At 35.9% G+C, this 27,258-nt stretch overlaps 3 protein-coding genes across 5 annotated transcripts; 1 reads left to right on the plus strand and 2 right to left on the minus strand.

The window, feature by feature from the left end:
* Window positions 1–10,083: 10,083 nt before the first annotated feature.
* Window positions 10,084–12,040, plus strand: LOC126592502 (F-box protein PP2-A13-like). Its single transcript, XM_050258226.1, has 3 exons — window positions 10,084–10,607; window positions 10,735–10,853; window positions 11,444–12,040. The coding sequence occupies exons 1-3, from the start codon at window positions 10,296–10,298 to the stop codon at window positions 11,868–11,870; spliced, it is 858 nt and encodes a 285-aa protein (XP_050114183.1). The 5' UTR covers window positions 10,084–10,295; the 3' UTR covers window positions 11,871–12,040.
* A 524-nt stretch (window positions 12,041–12,564) lies between these two features.
* On the minus strand, window positions 12,565–18,768 carry LOC126620685 (probable transcriptional regulator SLK2). 3 transcript variants are annotated; one of them, XM_050288914.1, is made up of 10 exons: window positions 18,615–18,768; window positions 16,709–17,971; window positions 16,329–16,460; window positions 16,109–16,157; window positions 15,531–15,745; window positions 15,375–15,443; window positions 14,750–14,850; window positions 14,549–14,642; window positions 14,370–14,439; window positions 12,565–13,769 (listed from the first exon to the last, which is right to left on the minus strand). In XM_050288914.1, exons 2-10 carry the CDS (start codon window positions 17,663–17,665, stop codon window positions 12,856–12,858), a joined length of 2,601 nt encoding a protein of 866 aa, XP_050144871.1. In that variant the 5' UTR covers window positions 17,666–17,971; window positions 18,615–18,768; the 3' UTR covers window positions 12,565–12,855. The 3 variants fall into 3 exon arrangements, with proteins under 3 accessions (XP_050144871.1, XP_050144885.1, XP_050144880.1); XM_050288928.1 differs by having other exon boundaries at window positions 16,709–17,472; window positions 18,615–18,766; XM_050288923.1 differs by having other exon boundaries at window positions 16,709–17,718; window positions 18,615–18,763.
* A 1,711-nt stretch (window positions 18,769–20,479) lies between these two features.
* LOC126615172 (E3 ubiquitin ligase BIG BROTHER-related-like) lies at window positions 20,480–22,113 on the minus strand. The gene is made up of 6 exons (XM_050282939.1): window positions 21,985–22,113; window positions 21,655–21,873; window positions 21,488–21,532; window positions 21,016–21,149; window positions 20,617–20,725; window positions 20,480–20,515 (listed from the first exon to the last, which is right to left on the minus strand). The coding sequence occupies exons 1-6, from the start codon at window positions 22,111–22,113 to the stop codon at window positions 20,480–20,482; spliced, it is 672 nt and encodes a 223-aa protein (XP_050138896.1).
* Window positions 22,114–27,258: the final 5,145 nt, after the last annotated feature.

Consider the following 27,258-nt stretch of genomic DNA (forward strand, 5'->3'; position numbering starts at 1 on the left):
GATGAGGAAAATGAAATAATAAAAAAGACTAAAGTTTCGGTTTTCTAGGCATCAAAATGGTCTCGGGAGTCTCTATCTCTCTCTGCTGATATGAGGGATAGGGACTAGGGAATAAGGATGGAGGGGAAGGGTCACACCACAGTGACCACACATGTGGTGCTTTATGAAATAGGGAAGGATGCATGCACCTTCTCTTCATTATGAACCAGCTAACCACTTTTATATTTTAAAAATGAGATATAATCATTCAAAATGTCTTAAGTTATATGGCATATATGCTTATTGTGTTTTTAAATTTTAGATTTGTTAAATAATTTTTTTTTTGTATTTTATCATTCTTTTATTATTTTATTCATGAATTTCATCCAAATATAATTTTTTTGTAAGTGTCAATATTGCACTTATTTACAAGATATACAAAAAATTTACCTAAATCCGCTTAGACCCTACCTAAGCGCTAGGCGCCAGCCCGTTGTCCGACTAGCGCCTAGCATTTTTTAGAACCTTGTATGTCAGTACATGCATTCTCCTACCACTTCACATGCATTGTGCTGCTGTAAAATGGATATTCAGATATTTAAAAGGTGATGTTGATCAAGGTATTGTTTACACATCGAGTCCTCCCACTCATACTGCATACGCTGATGCGGACTTGAAGAAAATTGAGGTTTTGTTTCTCCTTTCACCTATGTTAGGGCTCTTTAACCTTCACATCCTCACACGTCCCTTCACATGTGGCGAATTTTCAAGCCAAACACGTGGACAATACAATTTGGGTTACATGGAGCATGTGTAGCCATTAGGCTTCACACATGAGCCAACATGCTTTGATACCATGAAAAAAGTTGAGGTTCCATTCCACCATAAAACTAATTGGCTATATGGGGAGTAGCCAACCTCTTATAAGCCCTTGCAAGGTTTATCCTTTCACTAATGTGAGACTCTTTAACCTTCTCATCATTATAGGACTATATGCTGGCTATCTTAATGATTACCGAATATCGCCAACTTGCCTACTCTTCTTGACACACCCCGACTGAAGTCAAGGCATGCTGGCCGTCACGTGAGCGTGACGTAGCCATGTGCACAGTGCGGAAGAGATATTTATAAGGAAAGTACGAATAATTCAAAACCAAATACCATAGGTTCTAAGATAAGTTTAAGTGTAAATACACAACCAAAGCACAAGGTCTAAGTGCAATCAAACATAAGATGTACTAATTTAACAACACTCGAAGATAATCCTACATGAGTGATGGTTTGTCAGAACTTTAGCGGGAAACCTCGAGATCTACCAACAACGCTACCTAAAACCTGGAGGGGCGCAAAACAAAGTTGAGTGGGTCAGTAAAACAAACTTTTCAAAACTTTCTTTTCTCTTTGAATATACTAACCCCTCGCCGTAAAACAAGTATAATTTCCTAGAAATAAAGTATATACTCATATACGTAATATATCTCAAAATCATGCTAGACAATATGAATGTACGCCATGTCAAAGTATCATAATTGAATACTCATCATCTCTATGTGAATATGATGGAATAACATATAATCAATTCAACCATCGGCCATAAATATAGTTTATGCTCTTTCATCATAATCAACTCAGCCCTCGGCTGCATATATAGCTCATAATCATCTCATCACATCATGTATATATATGTAAATCCTGCACACAATCAATACCACCTCGCGTGGTCTGCAATTCATCACTGTATATAACATAATATGCTCTAGTGCTACAATCACGTGAAGACTGTGCCATAAATCACGGGTTACCTACGAGTCGAACCCATTAAAAGTGGTCTATACGACATGACTGTGCACCTAACTTGGATCCAAGGCGAGCATGCGGTGCGGGAGGTGAACATCACGTGAAAGAATGTGCCCCTAACTCTGGGCGGGAGCACTAATATACGTGTGCAAGTAAATGAGCTCTCAATCATAACCAACATCGTATCTCATCATATCTCAATCTCAATCATAACCAACATCGTATCTCAATCATAACCAACATCGTATCTCAATCGTATCTCAATCATAACCAACATCATATCTCAATCGTATCTCAATCATAACCAACATCGTATCTCATCATCGTTACCAGCATAATATACTCACATGTAGCTTACCTGGGCCTCCTCAGCACCATGCAACAATATTCATAATTATAATAATGCACATATTAAAATATGATGCATGTATGACAGGATACTTAAATCACATTTCCTTAAAATACGTTTTTTGGGAAAAACGTCAAGCATACATATATATATACTGAAAAATAACTGCCCACTCACTGATATGTCGCCGGCGACGGAAAAGTCGCCGGTTTCTGGGCTAGTTTTCAAATCGTCATAACTTCGTCATATTAAAATATGATGCATGTAGATTCACGATATACAAGTTTCTAGGCTTAAAACCACTAGAATTTACCTGAGTAAGCTCAATAGTTCGGTAAACTTTGACAAGCTTCAATCTCCGTACTCCGACGTCCAAAACCTTCCAACAAACTACCCCGAGCCTCCTAAGGACCTCAAGAAGCTTCTTATGAGCTTAAAAACTCCTAAAAATCAACCATTACAAAGTTGATGAATAGTGTCAAACTCGAAGGTGAGTGGTTCGATGTGAAAACTTTGAAGTTCTTACCTGAAATGGGTATGGATGAACTCGTATCGACGAGATGAAGATGATGGTGGTCTTTGTTTCCTCGATCTGTAAGGATTTGATGAACTTTGGTGATGGTCCGCGTGTAGAGAGAGAGAAAGAGTGAATTCGAAGGGAAGAGAGAGAGAGAGAGAGTGAGTTTGAGTGTTTGAGGGAATTACGGGAAAAAGGAAGAAAAGGTGTTCTGAAAGAGTGTGTATGCTTGTCCCGTGAGTGTATGTGGTCCACAAGCCACAATCATTCAAACACAATCAAACAAAACGTCCATGATCATCCACTCTTTAAAACTAGGGTAATTTAAACAAACCCTAAAGTTCTAAATCTTTAAAACGTTCAAGGACATTTTATTAACTTCATACTCACGAAAACGATAATACGGGACGGGCTGTCACACTTCCGCTACCTTGTCTTGGTTCAGAAATTTATTTCGTGACTTTCGCCATTCTCTCGCACCTCTACGATTGTGGTGTGACAATATTAATGCTATTATTGTGGCCTCCAATCCACTACGTCAGGGAGAAAGTAACCAGACATGAACTCGTTGTTGGCTATTTTGCTTCAACTGATCAAATTGCAGACTTGCTTGTCTTCCTCGTTTTGCATTCCTATTGTTCAAGCTTCCCATTCGCCAACGTCTGCTCAAGTTGAGGGGGCGTGATTAGGGTCGTCTCTCGGATTTTGGGGGCTTGTACAAAATTGTAAAAGAGGCCCTCCTTAATATAGTTTTAAGTTTTAAAATAAGTATGACAATGTATTGATTCTAGAAAACATTCACTTAAATTAAAACAAAGCCACTTAGTACTATGGTCTAGTGGTATTTCTCTTCACTTGGAAGTGAGAGGTCTTAGGTTCAATTATCGTCAAAGGCAAATTTGAACCACATTATTGTTAGCCCATTGTGAGGCTTAACCCACTCCTCCACCCTCTTAGTGTATATAATATCGTTTGTTCAAAAAAAAAACAAAACAAACTTTAGCACTCACTGATTGCATGTTTACAAGTGTCTTTAATGATAAGTAAAAAGATCTACAAACATAACATTCACTAAATAATCAAAAGCAATTTTATCTTAAACAATCAAACATGAAAAAAAAAAACTTCAAACCTCTAACTTTAAAGTTTTACTTGAATATATACCGTTGTTATATAATAAAATTAAGAAACTATCATTTTTTAGGGTGTTATTAGACACTCAAAATATCTCATTATACTCCAAGTTTTTTATATTTAGAAAGAAAAGAAAAAAAAAATCTCTAATAAGGAGTGCACAATGCGGTTTTAAAGTGCTAACAAAAGCCACTTAGTACTACGGTCTAGTGATATTCCTCTTCGCTTGGAAGTGAGAGGTCTTAGGTTCAATTATCATCAAAGGCGAATTTGAATCACATTATTGTTAGCTCATTGTGAGGCTTAGCCCATTCCCCCACCCCCTTATTGTATATAATATCGTTTGTTCAAAAGAAAAGAAAAAAAAACACACTTCAGCACTCACTGATTGCATGTTTACAAGTGTCCTTAATGATAAGTAAAAAGATCTACAAACATAATATTCACTAAATAATCAAAAACAGTTTTATCTTTAACAATCAAACATGAAGAAAAAAAACTTCAAACCTCTAACTTTAAAGTTTTACTTGAATATATACCGATGTTATATAATAAAGAGATACTTTGGATGCGGTTCCTAATTCTTTGACTAAAACCTTAATAGTATTCAAAGTTTGATCAAAGTCCCTTGACTTTGTACACCTCATTATATTACAATTAATATTTATATTTTTATAGTTTTGACATTAATTGTTTGATATTTCATGAGATTTATAATCCTATAAATTTAAAATCCCTCATTATAATACTATTAGAAACGGTTACAATAAAAAAATTCAAACATTTTGATTGAATAAATGGATAAAAACTATGTAAAAATAAGAATAATAAATGGCAAAAGAATGTATCCATAGTGTTAAAAAATTGGTACATTTCACATAGAACAAAGTGGTACATTAATAAAGAAGAATGGGTACATTATAAATAAATTAGGGTACAAATAAAAGATTAAAAAAATACGAATAAAAATGAATTTTTGAAAAATATAGGCGCTAAAAGAAATAAATACATGGGTACAAAATAAAACTAAAAAGAAAATACTACAAATTTTAAAAAATGTTGAAAATTAAAAGTGGGTACAAACTAAAAAGAAAATACTACAAATTTAAAAAAATGTTGCAAATTAAAAGTGGGTACAAACTAAAAATATAAATATATGATACAAAGTTTAGGCATAAAACATAAATATACCATATGTAATTTTTCTATTATTGATTAAATATACAATGTCATGTGACGGTATACACATGAGTACAAACACAAATAAAACTTCAAAAAATATTGGCACAAAAAGAAACTAATATATGGGTACAAATTAAAAATGAAAAAAAAAATTGGTACAAACTAAAAATAAAAATATATGATAAAAAATTAAGCCATAAATATAAATATACTAATTGTAACATTTTTAACACTAAAAGAATATATTTAAAAATAAAAATATTTTATTATTCAAATAATTAATGATGTTATTAATACCCAAGGATCTTGATAAAAAATTGAAAATGAATAGGATTTTAATCAATGAAGTAGTAAAAAGAATGATGTGAACCTAATTTAAGAAACTATCATTTTTTAGGGTGTTATTAGACACTCAAAATGTTTCATTGTACTCCAAGTTTTTATATTTAGAAAGAAAAGAAAAAAAAAATCTCTAATAAGGAGTGCACAATGTAGTTTTAAAATGCTAACAAAAACATTTTTTTTTAAATATAGAACATTATTACATGATGTTAGATGGCAAAAATTTAGGGGCCCCTTCAAATTTGGAGCCCTGACTGCATTTTTCGTTCCCCCTCAACGCCCCCTCTGAGCGTGATAAGCCAAGGCTGTCTGAAATTGAAAACTCCATCTCTATCTACAACTCCACAGTCCATCTCTATCTACAACTCCTCCACAGCCGTTAACTTCTCTCAGTTATTTTGTCTTGTGTATATTTGAATTATTTGTAATCGGATATAAGTATCTCATGTGACAACCTGGTCGATCACTTGTTCTATATTCATTGAGTTGACAAGCCAAGGCTGTTTAAACCTCACTCAAGTATTCAATGAATTGATTTTAGGCTACAATCCAAAAACCTTAAACATGATTTACAATTCAAAACCCTAGTCTGATATTTAACCTTTTGGCACCCCTGCTCTCTCTCTCTCTCTCTCTCTCTCTCTCTCTCTCTCTCTCTCTCTCTCTCATATTTTGTAGAGTTCAATTTTATATTCTACCGTCGTAGCTTATTTTTCACAGCCATGGTGATGGAAAATTGGAATCCAATTTCCATAGAGAGAGAGAGGAAGAGATTGTCCTTGTTAATTGGTGGCGGATAAATGACTTATTGTTGGGTAAAAAAAATTGGAAGGGGATGAAGAAGATGCATAGGGTTTTTCGTTTTTTGTTTTTTCACGTGTAATGCATTTTTTTATTTATATTTTTAAAGGCTTTTTATTTTTATGTTTATAAGTAATTAATAATAAGGGCCAATTTTTTCCCTTCGCATCAAAACATTGCCCGACGAATTTTTTGTCCTGCGAAATATCTTTGTTGCAAAGCCTTTGACAAAATTCTAAATGTTGACTAGGTTTGCCCGACCAATGTTTTTTTATCTGATAAAGTCATTTGGCCCCGATGAAATATGGTGCATCCAGCAAAATATGATTGGGTAAATTTTAATTTCTAGTAGTAAATGGTACTTTTTTAGAGTTTTGGTTAACAAATAAGATTCTATAATAAAAAGTTTAGGTAATATATAAACAATCCCCAATATATTTGTGTTAGGAACAAGAGTTAGTGATCCAGTGGTAAATGACGAATTGCGAGACTTCCTTCAAATTAAAAACTAGAGATTTTGGGTTCGAAATCCGATGTTGGTGTGGAAGCTAGACTTGTGGCCAATGAGAGGCTGAAATACCTCTGTGAGTATTCCCGGATCTCTGTGTGTGTGTATTTGTGTTAGGAGTTGAAGTTTCTTGAATTAGTGCCAAGTTGCACTTAGTTTGGGTGAGAGTGCTACTGTATACACATGATTCATGTGAAGTTCTGAACAAGTTGACGATGTCTTGCTGTTTTAGATCATAATTAAAAATTATCAATCATATATATGTATATGGGGCAGATGACACGACGTTTGACACCACTCCTAATCCATTATGTTAATGTTAAGATTTAATTATCTTTAACCTTTTTATTTCAAAAAGATAATAAAAAATAAGGTGTCACAGATTCGTCCGATATAATTTAAAACTTATGTCAAAAACATGATGTCACAAATTCACTCGATGTATTAAGCCTCTTAGAACTTATTAATCATATATATTTGTTACTCATTTTTAGCCGTGAAACACAAATTTTTATATGATATCATGTGTTTGGCACATCACTAGAATCTATTATATATAAAACCGGAGATGTGATGAACAGTGCAGCACAGTGGAGATAAGATTTTTGATGGCCAAATTACCAATTTACCCATGCATAATTTGAAATATGATTTTGGGTAGGTTTTGATTTTTTTTGCTGAGGGGCAGTTTGGTCCAATTATTTTTGTCAAAGTGGGTGACACCAAAAATTTTGTCCCATGTGTAAAGAATAAAAAAATGAAAGGGAATAGAGAAAATAATAAACAAATGACAAAGTTGATGGTGCTCACGTGATATAAAAAAAATATTTCACAAGCGGATAATAATGTGATTAAATAAATTGTGAAATGATTTTTTTTTATGTAACAAACTATATTATCTACACTAAGGGGAGGGGGTGTGCTTAGCCTCACAATGGTCTAACAATAATATGATTCGATCAGTTGTTTATTAAATATTATTTTCTCTATTTTTAAACATGTTCAAAACATGTAAAAAGCGTGTAATGCTGGTTATAAAAAAAGTCTTTCGCACACAAATAATAATGTAATTAAATTAATTGTCAAATGATTTTTTTTAACAAATGATATTATCTACACTAAGGGGAAGGGGGTGAGCTTGGCCTCACAATGGCTGGCAATAATATGATTCAATCAATTGTTTATTAAATATTATTTTCTCTATTCTTAATGTAAATTCTATAGAGACCAATTTTATTATGTGAATTCAGCTCTTTTAATTGGTTTAAGAGAGGTTACTTCTAGCATGATCTAAAATGATTCATTTACTTCAAATATTTGACTTTCTTTTTGTCAATTTACGCATATAAATACATTTAAAACATGTAAGTAGCGCGTAACACACCGTGATTCAAAAAATACATTATGCACCCACGTGAGCGCGTGCATGAAGGCTACTATTAATAAACGATGTAACTAAAATATGGGAGCGGGGACCCTGGTTTCCTTTGACTTTAGAATCTCCTTAACCTAACAATATTACGACCATAGTTTCTTCAAAGCATATGGTAATTAACGTTGGAATGTGTCAAAGGTTTGGAAAAACAAATCTTTGTCGAAGGTTTACTAAACCAATAGGTTTAACCTATAAAACAGGAAAATTATTTTCCTACTAAAGCTATAAGCATGGTATGGATTCTTACCCAGCTCTTAGGATTCATCAACGATGGGCAATGCATCTCTCTTTTGCACTAGAGATAGGCCCGCAGAGATGAAGGAGATGACTTCCTATGGAGTTGGTTGATAAAGGAAGGAAACCAAGAAGATGGAGACCACTCACGTAAAAATAGAAGATGACGATGATATGGATGACTTGTTGGACATCTTAATTCCAAATATATAAATATAATTTTCCATAAATCATGTTAATTAAAGTCTTGTACCAAAAAAACAAATCTCTAATTGAAAAATTAGAAGCGTAAATTTACAAATGAATGAAAAGTTCATTCAATAATTAGTGGCTGACTCATATATATGGGAGAATAAAGAAAATTTGCGGAGATGGAAATATAGTCAACGAGTCTAAAGATTTTATTTAAAATATGCTTATGCTTCTTGGTTTAAATCTAATTTATTGACAAACTGTTATTTACATGCATGCCATGAGTGTGTATATTATACTAATCATATAGAATTGACATTTGAATTTGAGAGATTTCATAAAACCCAACATCAATAAACTTGTTTCAAATTGGAAGACTGCTAGGTTGTATATTAGCTCACGGAAACGTCTTTTTCTTTGATTTTTTTTCAATCTAAAAGATATAAATAAACCAAAGTACAGATAAAAAAAATAAGTGAAAATTCATTTTTCTCGTATAATTAACCAAAATTCCTTGTGTCACAAGACTTCATAGTTCACTAGAGGAACAAAAGCAAGTAGCCGCGAATTAAAGGACAAAACACAAGCCTTAATTAATAATTGAAACATATATAAACAATTATCAAGGTCGAACAGCATAAAAATCTTACCATTTGGGAACATTTTGCATCCTCTTGAGGTGTCCATAAATATAATATTATCAAATAACATGCGAATTAGCCACGCGAAATTCTGATTAGGAGATCATATTCACACCTTATGAATAAAAACATGAATTAATTCATCTGCGTGAGAAAATAAATGAGTATGCTAATCATTTTGTTAATGGTACGAGAGCACCACTTTGATATTTAGTTTACTTTAATTTTTGGCCATGTGCAACTTGCGAACTTCCTGACAAATATAAACAGATTTTGCTCCAAACTTCATACCAACTAAATCTAATTAGTTGATATTGGATTATAATAATCTCAGTGTATATAAGACAATCAACTAAGCTCAAAATTTTCCATTATATCCAGATTGTCCCACTACATCTTTGTATCCCAACCCTAATTAAAAAAACGAATTTTCTCTTCTCATAGCAAAGACTTAGATTTTAAAATTATTTTCACAATTTGTTTTCGTTTCTCGTTGGTGTAACACGATCATGTGTGTGTGTATTAATATAGGAGAATATCTCACCCCACATTGGTTTGGTGACTGATTAGTTCTCTTTTTCATGCAGCCTCAGTATTACATGAGGCGGCATAGTACTTTTGATCCTCATATCAATAGGTACGTCAAAATAAAGTTAGTGACCCTAAAAAATACATTTGTGGGAGTTAAAACTTGATTTGAGAACTTTCAACTCTTTGTTGCCCTCGCTTTCCACAAGGAATTTGTGTGTGTGTGTGTGTATTCGATGTACGTAATATAATATATCATCCATGTCTCTCATCTGTAGGATTGGATGCTCTACTGGCACTACGTACCATGAACTAGGCTATGTTTGTCTACACTCTCACAGCTATAAACATGTGGGAAGATACATAATACTATATTAAATAACATTATCAAATATAATTCTGACAAAAAGATTTATATTCCTTTTAATTCCGTGTAGTCTGTCTCATTTGTCACAACAGCGCCTTTTGCATTTCTTAAAACCCATGGCAACGACTTTATCTCCACCGTATACATGAAGAATATGGTGACTCCAGTGTCATCAATCTCTCCTCCCCTTCCTCATCAACATCTCCTCTATCACCTCCTTCTCTACCTCTCCGTGTCATAAACATAAATTTGGTTATATAACATATATATACATACACATATATGTATTATGGGGACTGGTTTCTCCTTCTTTTCTAGGGATATTCCCAGTTCTTCTCCTCCAACAAAACCGTGTCTTGGGGACTTACCAGAGAGTTGTGTTTCATCCATTCTTATGTCCTTGGATCCGCTGGAGATTTGTAAATCGGCTCAGATTAACAAGGCTTTTCGAGCCGCTTCTTTGGCTGATTTTGTATGGGAGTCAAAGCTGCCTTCAAACTATAAGTTTCTCGTCGACAAAGTTCTTGATCTTGAAAGTTTGCCCAAGAAAGAGTTATACGCTAAGTTGTGCCAGCCCAATCGTTTTGATGGTGGCACCAAGGTACCCTCAAACCCTTTTGTTTGATCTATTAAAAATAAATATTTAAGATGTATTTAGTGCTACTGCTACCAAATAATTAGTCAGTTATTATATGTATATGTAAATGGTTGTTTTGTTTTCCTCACAGGAAGCTTGGTTGGATAAGAGTTGTGGACAAGTTTTCTTGGCCATTTCATCAAAGGCTTTGCGGATAACAGGAATAGACGATCGAAGATATTGGAGTCATATCTCAACTGAGGAATCGAGGTGATCAAAGTTTCAATTTGAGTAATTTTTTTCTACAACAAAAATGAAATGACCCCTTTTTATTCACTAACCATGATTAATAAGCACTAATTGTATTAATATTGGTATAGCTCCAACTAATAGGATCTCAATGGTTAGGTCAGTGTGACCATCTCCTTGCACAAGTTATATATAAATTCCCCTTTTCGTAAATTCAAAATATTTGAGAATATCAGTCTGTTAAAAAACAAAAAAATTGGTATATAGCACCAAAGAATAATGACTACTATATCTCAAGGTGGGCTCCTTGGAATTAGATTTCTCTCTATTCATCCTTCATATCTAAGCTTACAAGAATTGATTCTTAATCAATAACTTGCCATGCATTTTGGTGGCATCATCCTTGAGAACAAGCCAAAATATGATACGTACGACCCTTATGCAATCTGTCTTCCAATAGCTTGAAAACTTGTATAATTTGCATGCTTACGCAAAGAACCCTATATTACACGTCTTGATTAACCCTCTTATATATCAAACCTGCCCTATAAATCTGATTAAATAAATAATTAAATGGGTTTTAGTTTGTTTTCTGACATTTAATATTATAGGTTCCACACAGTTGCGTATCTTAAAAAATTTTGGTGGGTTGAAGCCCTAGGTGAACTGGAGTTTGAGTTTCCCCCAGGGAGCTACAACCTGTACTTCCGGCTTCAGCTAGGCAAAACTTGTACGAAAAGATTTGGCCGGCGAGTATGCACCGTTGATCAAGTCCACGGGTGGCACATCAAGCCGGTCCGATTCCAGTTATCGACCTCCGAGGGCCAGCACGCTGTATCCGAATGTTATTTGCATGAAGTAGGCAGCTGGGTTCATTACCATGTGGGTGACTTTGTTGTCAACAAGCCTAACATGCTAATCAAGATCAATTTTTCAATGGTCCAGATTGATTGTACACACACCAAAGGTGGTCTCTGCTTAGACTCTGTGTTAATAACCCCAAGCAAGTTCAGAGAAAAGTTAATAAAATGTACGTAGATATCTATATATATACACACACATATACATGTATGTATGTGCATATTTAGAGAAGCAACCCTAACCGAAAGCATGCAATTTGTTCTGTTTGGCATCTTAATTTAGTGAGGGGGTGGCTCAGATAACATGTTTAAATTTGAACCAAAGTAATGTGCATGTCTTTTGCCATATTCTCATTCTTTTGTGTTTCAATGTGAATGGCTTTCCCAAACCAACGCGTGGGAATGGCTTTTTCATATTCTTTGGTATTTTGGAAGAAAAAAATAAATAAATAAACCCTATAATTTCATGATCACAAGGAACTTTCATAGAATAGATACACCATTATCAGACATTTTAAAGTAAACTATATAATGTCATGTAAAGACTGACTGACCAACGTAAGATGAGTTATTGAAACTAAATATTATAGTAGCAGTGAACTTATTTCATATAGGTTGTCCAATCTTCTGGTTTCATGGCAATGTAGAGACACTGACCGACTGACACACGATTATTTGGCCTACTGGGCGACGAGACGTTGCATAAATTACTGGTTTACCACACAATCTGACGAGTCATTTGTAAATATTTGTACATGATCCGTGCACAGTTAATGTATAGACTCCGGAAAAACCGCTTCAGCATAATTTAAATGGTTGAAGACGCAAGAAACGAGAACACTTGAAATTGTATAATTTGCAGAAACCAGAAGTGAAATATGTAAAATATCATATAACTGGGAAATTTAAAGCTGTTCTCAAGAGTTGTTTTTGGTCCAATAGATTACACTTGCAAGACACGGAGACACATAAACACCTTCAAAAAACACAAAAAATTCCTACTCAACTGAACTACCCAAGTACAAGTGCACGATGTCACAACAATACTGAGACCAAATCGAAACGAAAGGGGGTGAAAAACTGCTATTTTAAATTGTCCTGTACAAAGATATATGCCGGCCACATACCCAATGGGAGCCAATTTAGGCCAAATTATGTTAGCGTCACGCCTTCCAGCCATACATGGTATCGTCAAGATCGCTGTTAAAGAAACCATTTTCTGTGAATTCACGGGCAATGTCTTGTACCAGATCCTCCTGCAGGTGAAGGTTTGAGGGTAAATCCGGGGCTCGCTGGTTGTAGGCATTGTTACCACCGCCGCCACCACCTCCTGCGGAAGAGTCACTGTTTGCAGTGGCTTTGAAGCTGTTACTCCTGCTTGGAGCAGGGCCGTGACTACCAGACATATTGGAGGTGGATGGAGCTGCAGCTGGATTGTTGCCTCCAAAACTCAATCCATTCCTTCCCACACTCCCATTTGCGCTTGGACTGGGAAGAGATTGTTGTCCTCCCCCGCTGTTATTGGACATCTCCTGTAGCAGTTGCTGGATCATCTGTTGCTGCAAGGCCTGGTTGCCTTGGGAGCCGGTTGAATGATTTTGTTGTAGCAAGCTATTGGAACTAAGTGACCGCTGCTGCAGCTGCTGCGGCTGTCGCGAGGGTAGATGGGGACTTGACAAGGCACTACCAGGTAAGCTCTGCATGGATCCTGGTATTAAAGCAGCGGCACCTCCTTGGAATGTTGAAGATGGGCTATGATTGGAATTATTGAAGGAAGAAGATGCCTCCTGTTGAAGAGAGTTCGCATTTGAATTCATTGAGTTCTGCCTCAAGAGCAGATTCTGGTAATTAGTTAGTGCCAGAGCAGCTTGTGCTGAACCGCTCATAGCTCCACGCCCACCAGCCATCTGGTGGTTATTCATTTGGTTATTCAGTCCAGGATGCAATGCCATTAGCTTATTGAGTGTGTTCCTGTCGGTGGGCAAACCCTGAGCACTTGCTAACTGCTCCATTTCCTGCATCTTTTGCATCTGGAGCTTGGCCGCGGTAGCATGCCGAGGATAAACCTTCAAGCCCTCTGCAATTATCAACATAAGTTACTAAGAAAATAAATCATTATAAAAAATGTCGGTCATAATTGTTGCTAGACAATTTAATACGCAATTGATTCAACCAACCAACAGACTACGTCAATGGACCACTGTAAAAGGGGTGAAAGGGAACAAGAAACACAGGAGAAAACAAAAAACTAAGCAACCAAGTACCAAATTCTCCACCGCATTAAAGATTGACTTGAATTAAGGCCAAATACTGAACTAAAGAAACAATGACAAAACTACTTCCTACAGGAAAATAGGTTGGAGACGACAGGTCTGGTGACCGGAGAATGTTAGAGGCCAAATCTCCATTTATATAATCAGACATAATACTCGAGATGTATATTTAGCTCAAAATTGAAGATTCCACAAGATAATGCTTATCGCAGTATGACTCAATAAAGCTACAAATAGTAGCAAGTAGAGTATCAGTTGTGTAATCATGTCATGGTTTGTTTAAGAAGCTCGCTAAGATAGTGCTGTGCATGCATGTAAAGCCAAGACGGTACTAACAATCAATATCCATGCAAAGCAGCAGCAGAGATTTACAACATGGCAACATGGGGACAAGGGAAACTAACCAATTGGCCCAACTTTGTTCTCCCTGCAGAAGTCAACCAAGTCCTTCATGCTATTGACAACTTCTGAGATCTGTCAAAAGTTTTCAGTAAGCAATTAAGACAAAACTCAGAATAAGAAAATATAACTTAAGTTTATTTCTTAAATCAGAACTCATGTCCATAAATGCTATAGCATATACCTGCAAACACCTCACATATCTTTTGGAAAAACCCAAGTCATTTAACGACTGCAACTCCAAACTCTTTGCAAGCTGCCGTCCAGCTGTCAGTACCCTGAGGAAAACAATCAACATCAGGGCAGCCCTTCGGAGAGGAATCAAAATCTAATACCCAAGTACTGAAAAAAAAGAAGGAATTCACTGATCCATTCATAAACTCACATATTGCTGTTTGTTTGTAGATCCTGCTGAGAGATCCCGTCGGATCCACTTTCAGCTATTGTGCTTTGACATTTCTGAGCAACTTGAACCAACTGATTCACCTGAAGAAAAAAGCATGCTTCAATAAGTGCGAGATATAGAGTCTGCCCAATTTTATCTACTTTTCTTTTCTGCTAACATTGTGATGTATTTAATTACAATGAATCACTGAACAGAAAATACGAAAATTAGAAAAATATTCCCAGCCCAACTAAAATCAAACTAAGATGGTTCATAGGAATACAATCAGATTAAGGAATAACACCACTATACCAATTTAACATGTCTTAATAGATTCCCAAAAAACCTTTACACATGCATTACAGTCTAAGAGTTAAAAATGTCATTACAGGTTCTAGAATTGCACATTTCTCATAACACATGAGCTAAATCACTGGATATCACTACCGATCATCATATTCTCACAATCACCAAACTCAAAACTGAGAAGTACCAATAAAAAATAAAAAAATAATGATTACAATGTAAAAGTGCTTCTAGCTAATGCATACATAAAGTATATATAACGCATGTCAACCATCCAAATAAGAGAAAAACATAAATTAAGGCAAACATAGACCAGTACCTGCGGAGCAACCAACCTACGAGGAAGAAGTTCTTCATGTCGTCTTGCACAGAATTCCCAAGACAATATCTGATAAAGCATAAAGTAGAAGGTTTGAAGCAGGTTATTTTCCAAGTCACAGAAACCAACAGTCAAAATTAAGAATTCTTTTCTTACCTTTAAATCTTGCGTAAATATGATACGAAGCTGACCCTCCCGAACAACACGAAGTTGCTCATATACACTCTCTTGAACTGCTTTCCCATACTCCAACATCATGACACCAGAAGGAAATCTACATTCACGTGGCAAGTCCAAGAACAAAAGCTCATCGATGACTCCACTGCCAAATTTGATTTCATTAAGTCTAGGAAGCACTTCAAATGTCGCCTCTGTAACCATGACGTGAAACTAGTTGGTTAGTTTCAGTTTAAAATACTATAAATACTTTAAATATTTCAAAGAGGTGATGCCATATGAGATCTCTATACATTTCTAAGTTACTTGGGCACAGAAATGTTTTTCAGGAGACTAGTGATAGAAAATGATCAATTGTAAGGGGCATCAGAGAAGAAATTTAAAAAGACAATGAGGGTAGTGTCCATCTATGCAAAAAGCATAAAAAGTGGACCAAGAAGTACCTCAAGACAAATAAGAAGCAAAAACTAATTGTTTCCCCAAAATCATTGTTCTAGTTTTGTAAAAACCCTTGGCAAGGTCCCAATAAACTAGCATAAAACTTCAGATTTTCTTACCAAAACCCCTTCCAGATTTAGAACCACAAATGTCACATTGCCACGCGTCCTGACCAAAAAGAAAGAAAATATTCACATGTGAGAACAGTTGACGTTAGACGTTAACTATGCAATTGCATGAATAAGAGTATCATTTGTAGATACAGACACGGTCACTTATGATTATACAAGAAACAAATCACATGACTGGACAGACGAGTTAACTAACGCATATACTGACCATAGCAGCCTGAGGGAAAACACCGAGTGCGTGATGCCCAACATTATCATATAATGACAGGCACCATCTTTTCTTCGCACGAGGAGAGTAATACTCTGTAACAAACTTCCTCCAATAAGCAATACTATTGTCCTGTCAACAAAATCCACACATAATTAGATAAACCTAAGAGTTTTATAAAACGTTCTTGATGTAAAAAAGAATGTCAATAAAAGATCCCACTGAATTGAAATTGGTCCACGAATCTAAGAAATAGTATGAGTGTATAAATAACATATTTATAACAAAAAGGAAGATGTCTATAATATAAACCCAGCTAAAATGGAACTGAAGAGGGAAAAAAGGTTGCACAATGGAGTGCATTAAACACGGGAACTCACAGCAGGTCGTTGCCGCTGGTGGTATAAATATTGCATCAGCCTACGAGCACATACGCCACCATCATAGGGGCGCTTAATGGAAGATACTGGCTGCATTGCTTGTTGTTGAAATTGCTGTTGTCTCAACTGTTGTTGTTGTTGCTGCTGCTGCTGCTGCTGCTGCAACTGGGCCCTCTGGAGTTGAGGCATTGACTGCAAAATCTGTTGCTGTTGCTGTTGCCGTAATCTCTGTTGCTGAAGCATGGTTTGTAACTGGGGATTTCGACCTTGGAGTTGCATTGGATCCTGTCTTTGCAGTAACTGTTGTATCACCTGTTGCGGTAGAATATCTTCCTGCTTGATATCCAGACGGGGTTTTTTCTCGACATGGGCCAAATTGTTTGGATCCTGAATAAAGGTTCCAGGTACTCGCGCTCCCATGGGAAGGGAAACCTGACCAGTTTGGGATGTTGGTAAGGAAGTAGCACTAGAAGGCCCTTGCTGCCGTTGGTTCTGGTGTTGCTGATTCTGCTGAATTTGTTGAGAATTCTGGTCATGATGAGAATTTTGTTGCACTACGGAAGACCCATCCACAATCGATGACCCTGACATGCTAATATTGTTGGAAGAGAAGGACATGGGTGATGCTGGTAAGCGCATGTATGACTCGTTATTGATGCTTGCACTTCTTTGCAAATGGGGACCTCCAGAAAGTACAGAGTTTGCATCTGTGACCAAAGAACTTGCCCCAACACTTAGACCTGAGTTCGCCACACCGCTCAAAACTGCATTATTCATGTCCCCAGAAACCGGACCGAGATTTGAACGCCCAGTTCCGGGAATGGAATTAGAAGAGTTCCCGAAAGATGAGCTCAAGTGTGAGTTAACTACAAGCTGAGACTGCCCATCCCCTTGGAAGAAAATTCCAGAACTTGGTGAAGACTGAGCTATTCCTCCAGCCACCCGAGAAGGCACCATAGGAGGCACCGCCCTTTGGTGGCCAGAGTCTAAGTAGCTCTCCAGAGCCAGGCCTGACTTAGTATTTTTACAATAATTAATATGCTCAGCCCACTCAATCGATATGAAAACAAAAGAAATAAGCAACCCCTCTAAGAAAAAGGCTCACAAATACAATCTGGGCACTCTCACCAGTATAAATACAAACAATTTCAGACACCCCACCTCACTGTCACTAATTTCACCAGTTATTCGATAAATATGCTACCCAAGATGGTGCACAATTTATATTTTCTGTATGAGCTTTCAACAATTTCTCATGGGGATCTAAGATAAACAAGAGGAAACAACACTATCAGCAGTAGGACCAGGAAAAAAAAACTAAAAATAGAAACTAAACTATATTCCAAACCAATACCGGCCAGATAAGTAAATTGTAACGAGGCAAGAAACACGAAATCCGACTCAAACCCAAAGCCCCCCCTAGGGTTCCAAATGTTGATTTTCTACTGAGCCCCACAAAAACCCTAATTTCCAACCAAGCTACCCTTGAAACAATGATATTAGCTTACCAGCCCTGAACCCCGTAAATTCTAGAGGATCTAAACCCAACCCAGTTCAACCGAATCAAAAATTAACAAAATACAATTGGAATAATCAATTGTTTAGCTCAATCTTTATCAATTAAACTGATAATTACAGACTAAAGACGAACTTAAAGCAGCTCCAGCTCAAATTTTGAACAAAATTAAACTAGTAAAACTCGTAATCAAGCAGATTAACAAGAAGATCGAGCAGCGGAAACGAAATTTCGAATACTAAGTAGAACAAAAAATCAGTAAGCCTTTTGCGGTCCAGAGATCGAACAGAGCACAATTTAATTAACCAAATTAAATAACTTGAAATAGCAGCAAAAATCGAAGCAAAAAACTGAAAAATTAATCGAGATAAATGTACGGCAGCTACTGACCTCAGGAATCGGGAGCTCTAAGAAGCCGAAACGTTGCCTTAATTTGAAAAAAAAATAAAGCCGAGATTTGCAGAGAAGTTCTGGAGAGAGAGAGAGAGAATTTTTAGAGAGAGAAAGAGAAAGAGAAACGGAGAGTGGAAAGAAGTTGGAGGGGCGCTGGTTATATACTAGCGCGAATCGCAGACGAGGACTGACCGGCTGCATCGGTGCCCTACCCTATATCACCGGCTTCAATCGGTGAAAGTAGGGACACGTGTCCTCTCATCGGTTGATGATAATAGTCGGTGGTAGATCGCGCGATGGCGACACGAAGACTAGACCACGTGGCGGAATGTGATTAGTTGATCTCTAGGTTACTTATTATGGGCTATGCGGGTCGTACCTGGATTAGCCTATACGAGCTGCGATCGAGTGCATCCGGCTGTAACTCAGTAGGTCTACAGTCTTTGCCCTTCTCGGTAACGGAAACGAGGACAAATATGACAATTCGCATGGTAATTGAAGAAAAATGGACACGTGTGGTTATCCTATTGGATGTTTTTTCTGTTTCCGTCTAATCTCTTTCCTCATCCTTCCCTCCTCCTATTTGAATGGTTACGATTAAGTTACGTTAACATTTTATATTGATTTTTTTATAAAAATAATAAGACAAAAAGCAAAGTGTGAGAGGAGAGGAGGGAAAGAGATGAGAATATAAGAGGAGAGAATCCTACTCCCTTTAGCATAAGGTGTTGCTATAGAGATCTTGTCTAGATCCCTTCCTCCTAATCCACAAAATCATAGAATTCGTGTTATTGAAAATTAATTTAACGATTGAAGTTATTATAATTTTTAAAGTTGGCTCCTATTTGTAATCGTTGGATCAAATTTCAATATCACGGATTCCCTAATTTGGTGAATTAAGAGAAAGAGATTAGGAAATGATCCATTTCCGCTGCTATCCACTCACTTTATTTTCTCTCGTACACATCATCTCAATTTTTTATCATCAAATTAAATAAATTACAAAAAATCAAATGACATAAATTAACGAAAATATTTACTGTAAAAATGAGTGCGATGAGATAACAACCTTTACCATATAGGGTTAGCGGATAGAGACAGACTACCGTCTGATTTTCCCACGTGCGGCTTCTGTTCTGTTTAATTTCGTTAAAGATTGCCAATTGACTAGTTTAACCCCGGGGGCAGAAACACAGACAAAGGTGATCTTAGGATGTTTCAAGATGATGTTTCTGTTACCCAACAAAGTCCTACAAATGTAGGCGCGATGTCGTTTTCTTCAAGGCCCAACAAAGTCAAGATTCACACCCAATTGTAAGAGGCCCAACAAACTTCACTTTTTCATTTTTTTTTTTTATCATCAATACTATAATAGGTCCAATCCGATTTAAGAAGAAAATGTCAGAAACATAAATCGATACATCACTTATCATAGTATAAGCAGAGATATGAGATGATATATTTTTGTGTATCTTTATTATGACATGTATCGGCTCATCTTTTGAGTACGCTAATAAATCTCACCTGATTCAAGAGTCTCTTATAAATAAATGGAGCATGTTGGCACCCATGACTTCAATTTTGTTTTGAACCAATTATTTTTGCAATTTCCTAATTATTTTTTGGTAAATATATAATTTACCAATATAATGACTAAATTACAACTTCAAATTTGTAAATGGTATACCTTGCACAAATAAATGAGGAAAGCATAACAATTTACCAATGATTTTTCTTGTCTGTGGTCCAAAAATATTTTTTTATCACTATAAAATGAATTTAATTTCAATTTTAAATCACGAAAATTCATACAAATATTTATGGAGCTAGCTGCTAGCGACTGTAATTTTCTCTTCCATTGCTCAAGGCATTACCTCCTTTTTGCAGATGCAGCATTTCTGAAAGAGGGAGAAATGATTATTAACGAAATTAAAAGTATTTTTCAATTGTTTAATCATCTTTCAAAATAAAATAAAATAATCTTGAACGTTTTAAATACCTTATCATTCTCCAACCATTTTTTAATGCACTTTTCATGATACTGGTGAGAACATGGCAAAGTGGTCATCGCATCGCCCCTTTTATACTCCATCATGCATATAGAGCACCTACAAAATGATATAATATTATTCATCCAAATAAGCCAAAGTAATCTCTTTTTTTATCACAGTTTAGCACAAGGGGTGAACCCATATTGACAAGGCTTTCCATTTTATTGGGATCGAAGAAACATCTATTGTACGCAACCTTATTTCTGCTTTGTAAAGAGGTTGTTTACAGCCTCGAACATATGACATTTCGATCACAAATGAATAATATATCCGTTGCGCAAAGGCTCACCCTTACAGTTTTGCATAAAACACCAAAATTAAGATCAAAGATAACTGGTCTGTCTTACTCTTTGTTACTATCATCTGTCGAACCGACTTTTTTCTTTGGTGGCTTGTATTTGTGAGATGGCAACATGGAAAGAATCTCTTCAGAGAGCCCTTGGTCAACACTGCCGTTGGTTTCTTCTAATGCTTGCAATTCCTAGTACACAGTACTGATTAACACTAATTGGGTTCTTATTTAAGTAATTAAAATCTTCAGTAAAAGAGAGAATTCAACTATGCCACTAGAACCATAGGTCATATACAATTTGTCACACGAAAAGAAAAAATATGTCAATGCGTTACCTCAATTAAAACTTCGTCTCAATGATATGATATCGTACTAAATACATGCAATTTTTTTAATGCAAAATGGAATATATTGCTTTAATTAATTTTTCAGGTTGAATATATTTTACGGAAAAACTCAAAATATCCTCTAAATAGAATAACATCATAACTCATAAAAATATAATGTTCATATATTATTGAATTTACCTCATAATTCATGTTATCTACATCGACATTATCTTGGATTTCATCCTGCATTTTTAGCAAATTGAAAAAAATGTTAGCCAATTAATCAAAGGTGGATTTGTCGGGTCGATGGAGTATTGAGAGAAGGAATATCGTTTGTAATATAAAAAACATAGAACTCTATATACCCTATAGTGTTCTTGCATGGAAAAATGCTGATAGTCGTCCTCCAATTCCTGCATCTGCAACGCGTGAGCTAAAGCTTCATCTTCAAGCAACTGTCGATTAAAACTTCTGCTGGGACATGAGGAGGACCCCAAGTGACTGCTTTGTGCAACACCAAAGGGTTGAAACCTGTTTGCGCCGCTGCTTCTATTTGGTGGAGCTAAAATCACTACCGGTACCGTCTACATAACATGTTTTTTATAATCGAACAAAGATTAGTAGATAATTACTTTCCGCGGGCCAGCCAGAACAAATTAATTAAGCTGCATCACGCTTAATCTTGACTTAAGTACCTGATATGGAGGAGGACCTGTGGCTGGGGGAGTGTTGCAGTGATCACCAAAAATGTACCTGGAAAATTCTACGGCTTCGGGTGGGTATTCGTGTTCATCTGAACGGCGAGTTGGAATTCGATTTCCCATCCCGACAGTGTAAATTATTAGAAAATAACCCCAAAAAAGTACGAGATTTCTCAAAAATCATATGTCGGGATATTCCAGTCAATTAATCTCCATGGATGAACTTGGCATATATATTTAGCATTTGGGTCTCTTAATCATCAGCATGGGTTAATCTTTAGCCATAATGCAAAGGGATATGTCGTGAAATGTTATTAATTAGATCATGCGTGGTATTAAGAGACATGATAAAGATTTGGTGCACAAACAATATATACATGCACACTAGGACTAAGTACTTTTTTTTTGGGTTATCCGACAAACTTGATCAAAATTTATTTACACTAAGAAAGTGCGGGAGTAAATTGGTTGTGAACTCGTCAATTACGAGAGATTCGAATATAAGACTCTTACTTATAAGTGAAAAGAAATATCACAAAACTGTAATATTAAATAACAACTCGATCAAAATTAGTAGGTGGCCTAAGCCTTCTCCAACTCTAGGCTAAAACTCAAATTTCCACTTCTATTCCCCCCCCCCCAAACTCAACCCAACCCAAGGCTAAAATGTGGCCTAAAACCTAAAACTCAAATGGAAGTCAAATTTAGCCCAGGATTAGTGGGGCTGGCCCATCATATGTGTATATTTTATTTAGTTTTATATTTACAAATTCATTGAATCCAAATGTTAAGATCTAATTTGATGAAATTCAACGGTAAAAAAAAATTAACAGTCCAAATTTAAATCTAATGGCTAAAGTAATTAAAAAAATCTTTCATTTGTTTCATATTTTTTTCATAGTGTTTAACGAGTTTCATGGTGTCGGTTAGTGGTTTTTCAGTATTTGTCAGAATCTAAATATTTTAAGGTTAAAATGTTCATAAAATTAAATTAGAATAGTCTACATAATATTTTATTTTTAAAAAGTTACTTTAAGAAAAAAAAATAGTCTAAATTTATTCTTTAATAATCTGGGCAAAAATTTTAGGCCATAAGGGTTGAAGCAGAAAAACTGTTTCTGGGTTAAAACCTAAATTTTATGGGCTAAAAATTTTTGGTTTTAGGCCAAGTGTTGGAGATGATCTTAGGATTTACATGTTAGTGTCCTTGGCTATATTGGTTTACTTTGTTTTCTTATTCCCCAAGCTTCTATTCTTAAGTTTGTGGAATGACATTCATGATTTTTTTAATTTACACGACTACATTACTTATAATAAGGGTTGAGAATTTGGGTGAAACCAGACAATAGGTCTATCATAATAATTTCGTATTAAACTCGTAATCTATTGAAGTCAAACTTAAAATCTCTCACTTTTAAATGGAAAAAATATTACTAAACTGTAATATTAAGCGGCTACATTCAACATCTTTGAACAAGCATTTTCAGGTGGTCAAATTGAAACACAAATTTCAATTGCTCAATGATACTACTCCTGCCTTAGTATTACTCGTATTTTATTTGTAGATTTATTCGCGTCCAATTATCATGATATCCTAAGTCTGCATGAATCAAATTGCATATACATATATTTTGAAATTCTGGGTTCTTTATATTATGGTTGCATATCATATATGTTAATGTTTTTTCATAATTATCGAATTGAAGTTTTGGGTGCACTAGCCACAAGTTAAACAGAGATAGGGTGAAGGTGTTTTTTTTTATCGTTAAAGATGAATTTCATTTACAACAAAAAAAAAGTAACATACACATGTAATACAAATCAAGGAGAGAAGGAAAAGATGATAAGCATGGACTTCTAAAAAAATCGTTTGGTTTGAAACCCCCAATGTGGAGGCACAATCCACCAAAAAGAAACTTGCCATCACAAATAAGCATTGACTCTGCAACTCCGATTCCGCCTCCAAAAATGGCGTCAGCCACGGAGGAGAAATAACATGATTGAAACCCAACTTAGACGCAAACGGAAGTCCTTCCCTCGCTGCAATCAATAATTCCACAGCTGGAGAGTAAAAGTTCTTTGTTTTGATCAAATTATACCACAGACTCGCAGAGTTAGTATAAAGTCAATAATCGTTGTGAGTGCCACGAGCTTGTGGACCTGACCATTTTTAATCCAAATTTTTTTTAGGACATTATTATTGGCGCTTCAAAAATCTCATTCTACACTCCAAATTTTCTATATTTGAAAAGAAAAATACACTTATGAGGAGTGTAGAATGAGATTTTTGGAGTGCCAATAATACTTCTTTTTTTTTATCCAAATTTACAAAGGATGCATTTTGTTATTTTGTAGTTTGCACCGTTTCACAAAACTCTATGATATCAAATCATCTATCTAATTGTTTCCCTTTTTGTCTTCTTAGGTTGGCCGAATTTGCCCATAGAGCTTTTGTATATGATTTTCGACAGATTGTTGACGATTCATGGTCGTTTGCATGCCACGACGTTGTATGACAGAAGAAGTAAATGTGTTAAGTTGACAACTCCACTGCTCTTGGTTTCTGTGGATCTAGTTCAATAGATGGTTATGATTTCAGAAGACCCGAACGACTGCATTTTTATGGTTATGTATGAGTGTTGTAGTGAATTGGGTTTTATTTGACTTGGTAAAGACGCAACATGGACTTATGTTCATAAACAAGAGGATTATTATGGAAGCTTTCCTTTGAGTTACGATGTTGTTCGAGTTGAAGATGAAGTTTTTTTTTTTTTTTTTTTTTTTTTTTTTTTTTTTTTGAGTACATCGATATTTTTACAATAAGGGGAGAAGGGAGTTTGGCAAAGCTACATAATGTGCAGCCTAATTTGGTATCGAATTCACCATCCACAAGATTTGAACCTAAGACCTCTCACTTCCAAGTGAAGAGGAATACCACCAGACCATAGTACTGAGTGGCAGTTGAAGATAAAGTTTACGCCATTGATAAATAGAGCAAACTTTTGCCTTTTGACATGACGGCCCCTTGCTTCGGCTTGGAGCTGGTGGCAAGCCTTCCCCTTCCCTCCTAGCCTCTCCTCCTCCTCCCCTCCATCCTCCTCCCACCCCATCATCCCCTTTGTTTCTTCATGTTTCTTTACTTCTGTCTCGCCCCTCCCTCTACCTCCTCTTCCCTCCGCTTCCCCGTCTTCTCTACTATGTCTCCAACACTTCTCTGTAGATTGGTTGAGTCTAACCATCTTTGTTTCTTAATAAATATGAGCCGATTTTGTTGCTCCTAAACTAAAGGGTGTTAGTTATGGGCGTTCCCTGCTATGGCTTGGTTGGGTGCCCGCCATGGTTGGTAGTAGATGTTGTTTGTGTGGCCTCATTATTTGTAATGGCTTTATGTCAGGGTTCTAGTGCTAGGTTTGTCACGTCTATCATCCTTCCTTGTGACAAATGTGCAACGTATCTTTTTAGTGGTATGTATGGTAGTCGCATAGGGGTGTCAAATTCATTAATTTGTGTTTTGAGCGATCTTCCAGATCAAGAAATTGACCGCTGAAAAATGTACTCTTCTGACACCCTATCGCTTCTGTAAACAAACAAAAAATTGACTTAAGCAACCTTCAACTTGGTTTTAGCCTGTTGAAATGTCCGACATCGACCGTATCAATGAGAAAAAAAGAGTTTAAATATCATAACCCCACTCCAACTAACACCGAGACATTTTGTGATAAAACTCCACATGGATAGTGCATGTGGTAATTACCAAGTTGGGAAAATATTGGTGATGTTGGAAGTGAGCCCTCGGACCGTCTCTCTAATAATTCTATATGATATCAGAGCTAAGGAGCGGGCTCGTACTATCCTGCCACGTGATGGGTAGGTCCCATTGACCTTGCGCGATGATGGTGGGTCCCTTGGCCTCGCGTGTAGGGTAAGTTCTCTTGGCTCCACATGTTGTCAATGTGTGAATCTCCCACGTGGGATCCAATTAGTGGGTCTCACGTGAGGGGGCGTGTTGAAATATCCTACATTGACCTATCAATGGAAAAAAAAAAAGACAATGTTTAAATGCAACGAAGTTTATATTTTATGACGATATTTGATTTTTTTATCATGCAACTTGGTACCGTTTAGCCTCAATAGCCCGATCTCGATCTTATGAGCTTAGGGCCATCTGCGTCCTTGCGAATTGAATTTCCCTATTAGAACTCCTTCCTTCCAGTAAGAAGAGAGGGGTTAGGAGAATCACTTGATTTGCTTATCTTCTTTCCATATTACTTATCTTCTTCTCAATTCGGAAAGATTTTATGGTATTTTTAAAAGATGAACTGGTCGCGAGATTACGAAACATTGGTGTCAAAGATTCAGTGGGATCTGTGATCTATGCAAGTGCAATACTAGTTGAGGTTCATTGGCTACATACACCAGTTGATACGTGAGATATATTTTAATGACAATATTTAATATTTTTTTCTTGCAACTTGGTACCAGGTTTTATGTAGTGCAATACTAGCTGAGGTTCATTTGGAGCATGTAGCTACATACATACACCAGTTGATATTTGATATATATTTTCTTAATGATAATATTTGACTTCGTTTTTCTTGTAACATGGTATTGAGGCCATATAGAAACGAATACACAGCTAGTGTTCTGGATTAGTTGTATTTTTCAATTTGTTAATGAAATATTTTAATTTTATCTCTCATTCGATTACAATTTATAACAACTCGCTTATGGTGCGATTTAACCGGATCTACACACCTTAGTGTAATATGTTAGTGTTTCTACACAATGATGGATATAATCCAACTAGGTAGACTAATGGGATGAGGACATTAAAAACAAGGCTTATTATTGAAATGCTCTCTGAAATTGTTATTTAGTCTGAATTTACCCTTTGAAGTTGGCTTTGTCTCATCTTGCCCCTTGAAACTAACATTTTCAACTCTTTTGGCCTCACTTTACTTGTTACACATCTATTTACCTCTAGATTACATGCTAAATCTCAGTTTCATTTTTGACAACTCTAATTCAAACCCCATGAGTTAAGGCATTTTTTTCATTTTTTTTTTTAACAAACGATATTATCTACATTAAGAGTGTGGGCCTAACCTCATCATGGGCTAACAATAATGTTGTTTGAATTCGCCTTTGACAATAATGAAACCTAAGACCTCTTACTAAGTGGCAAAATAAATTATTCAATCAATAAAAAATTCCGCACCGTGCCCTCTCGAGCAAGCAAGCTAGCAAGCAAGAAGAACCAGATTAACC

The sequence above is a fragment of the Malus sylvestris genome, chromosome 1, assembly GCF_916048215.2.
Source record: "Malus sylvestris chromosome 1, drMalSylv7.2, whole genome shotgun sequence".
Taxonomy (NCBI): domain Eukaryota; kingdom Viridiplantae; phylum Streptophyta; class Magnoliopsida; order Rosales; family Rosaceae; genus Malus; species Malus sylvestris.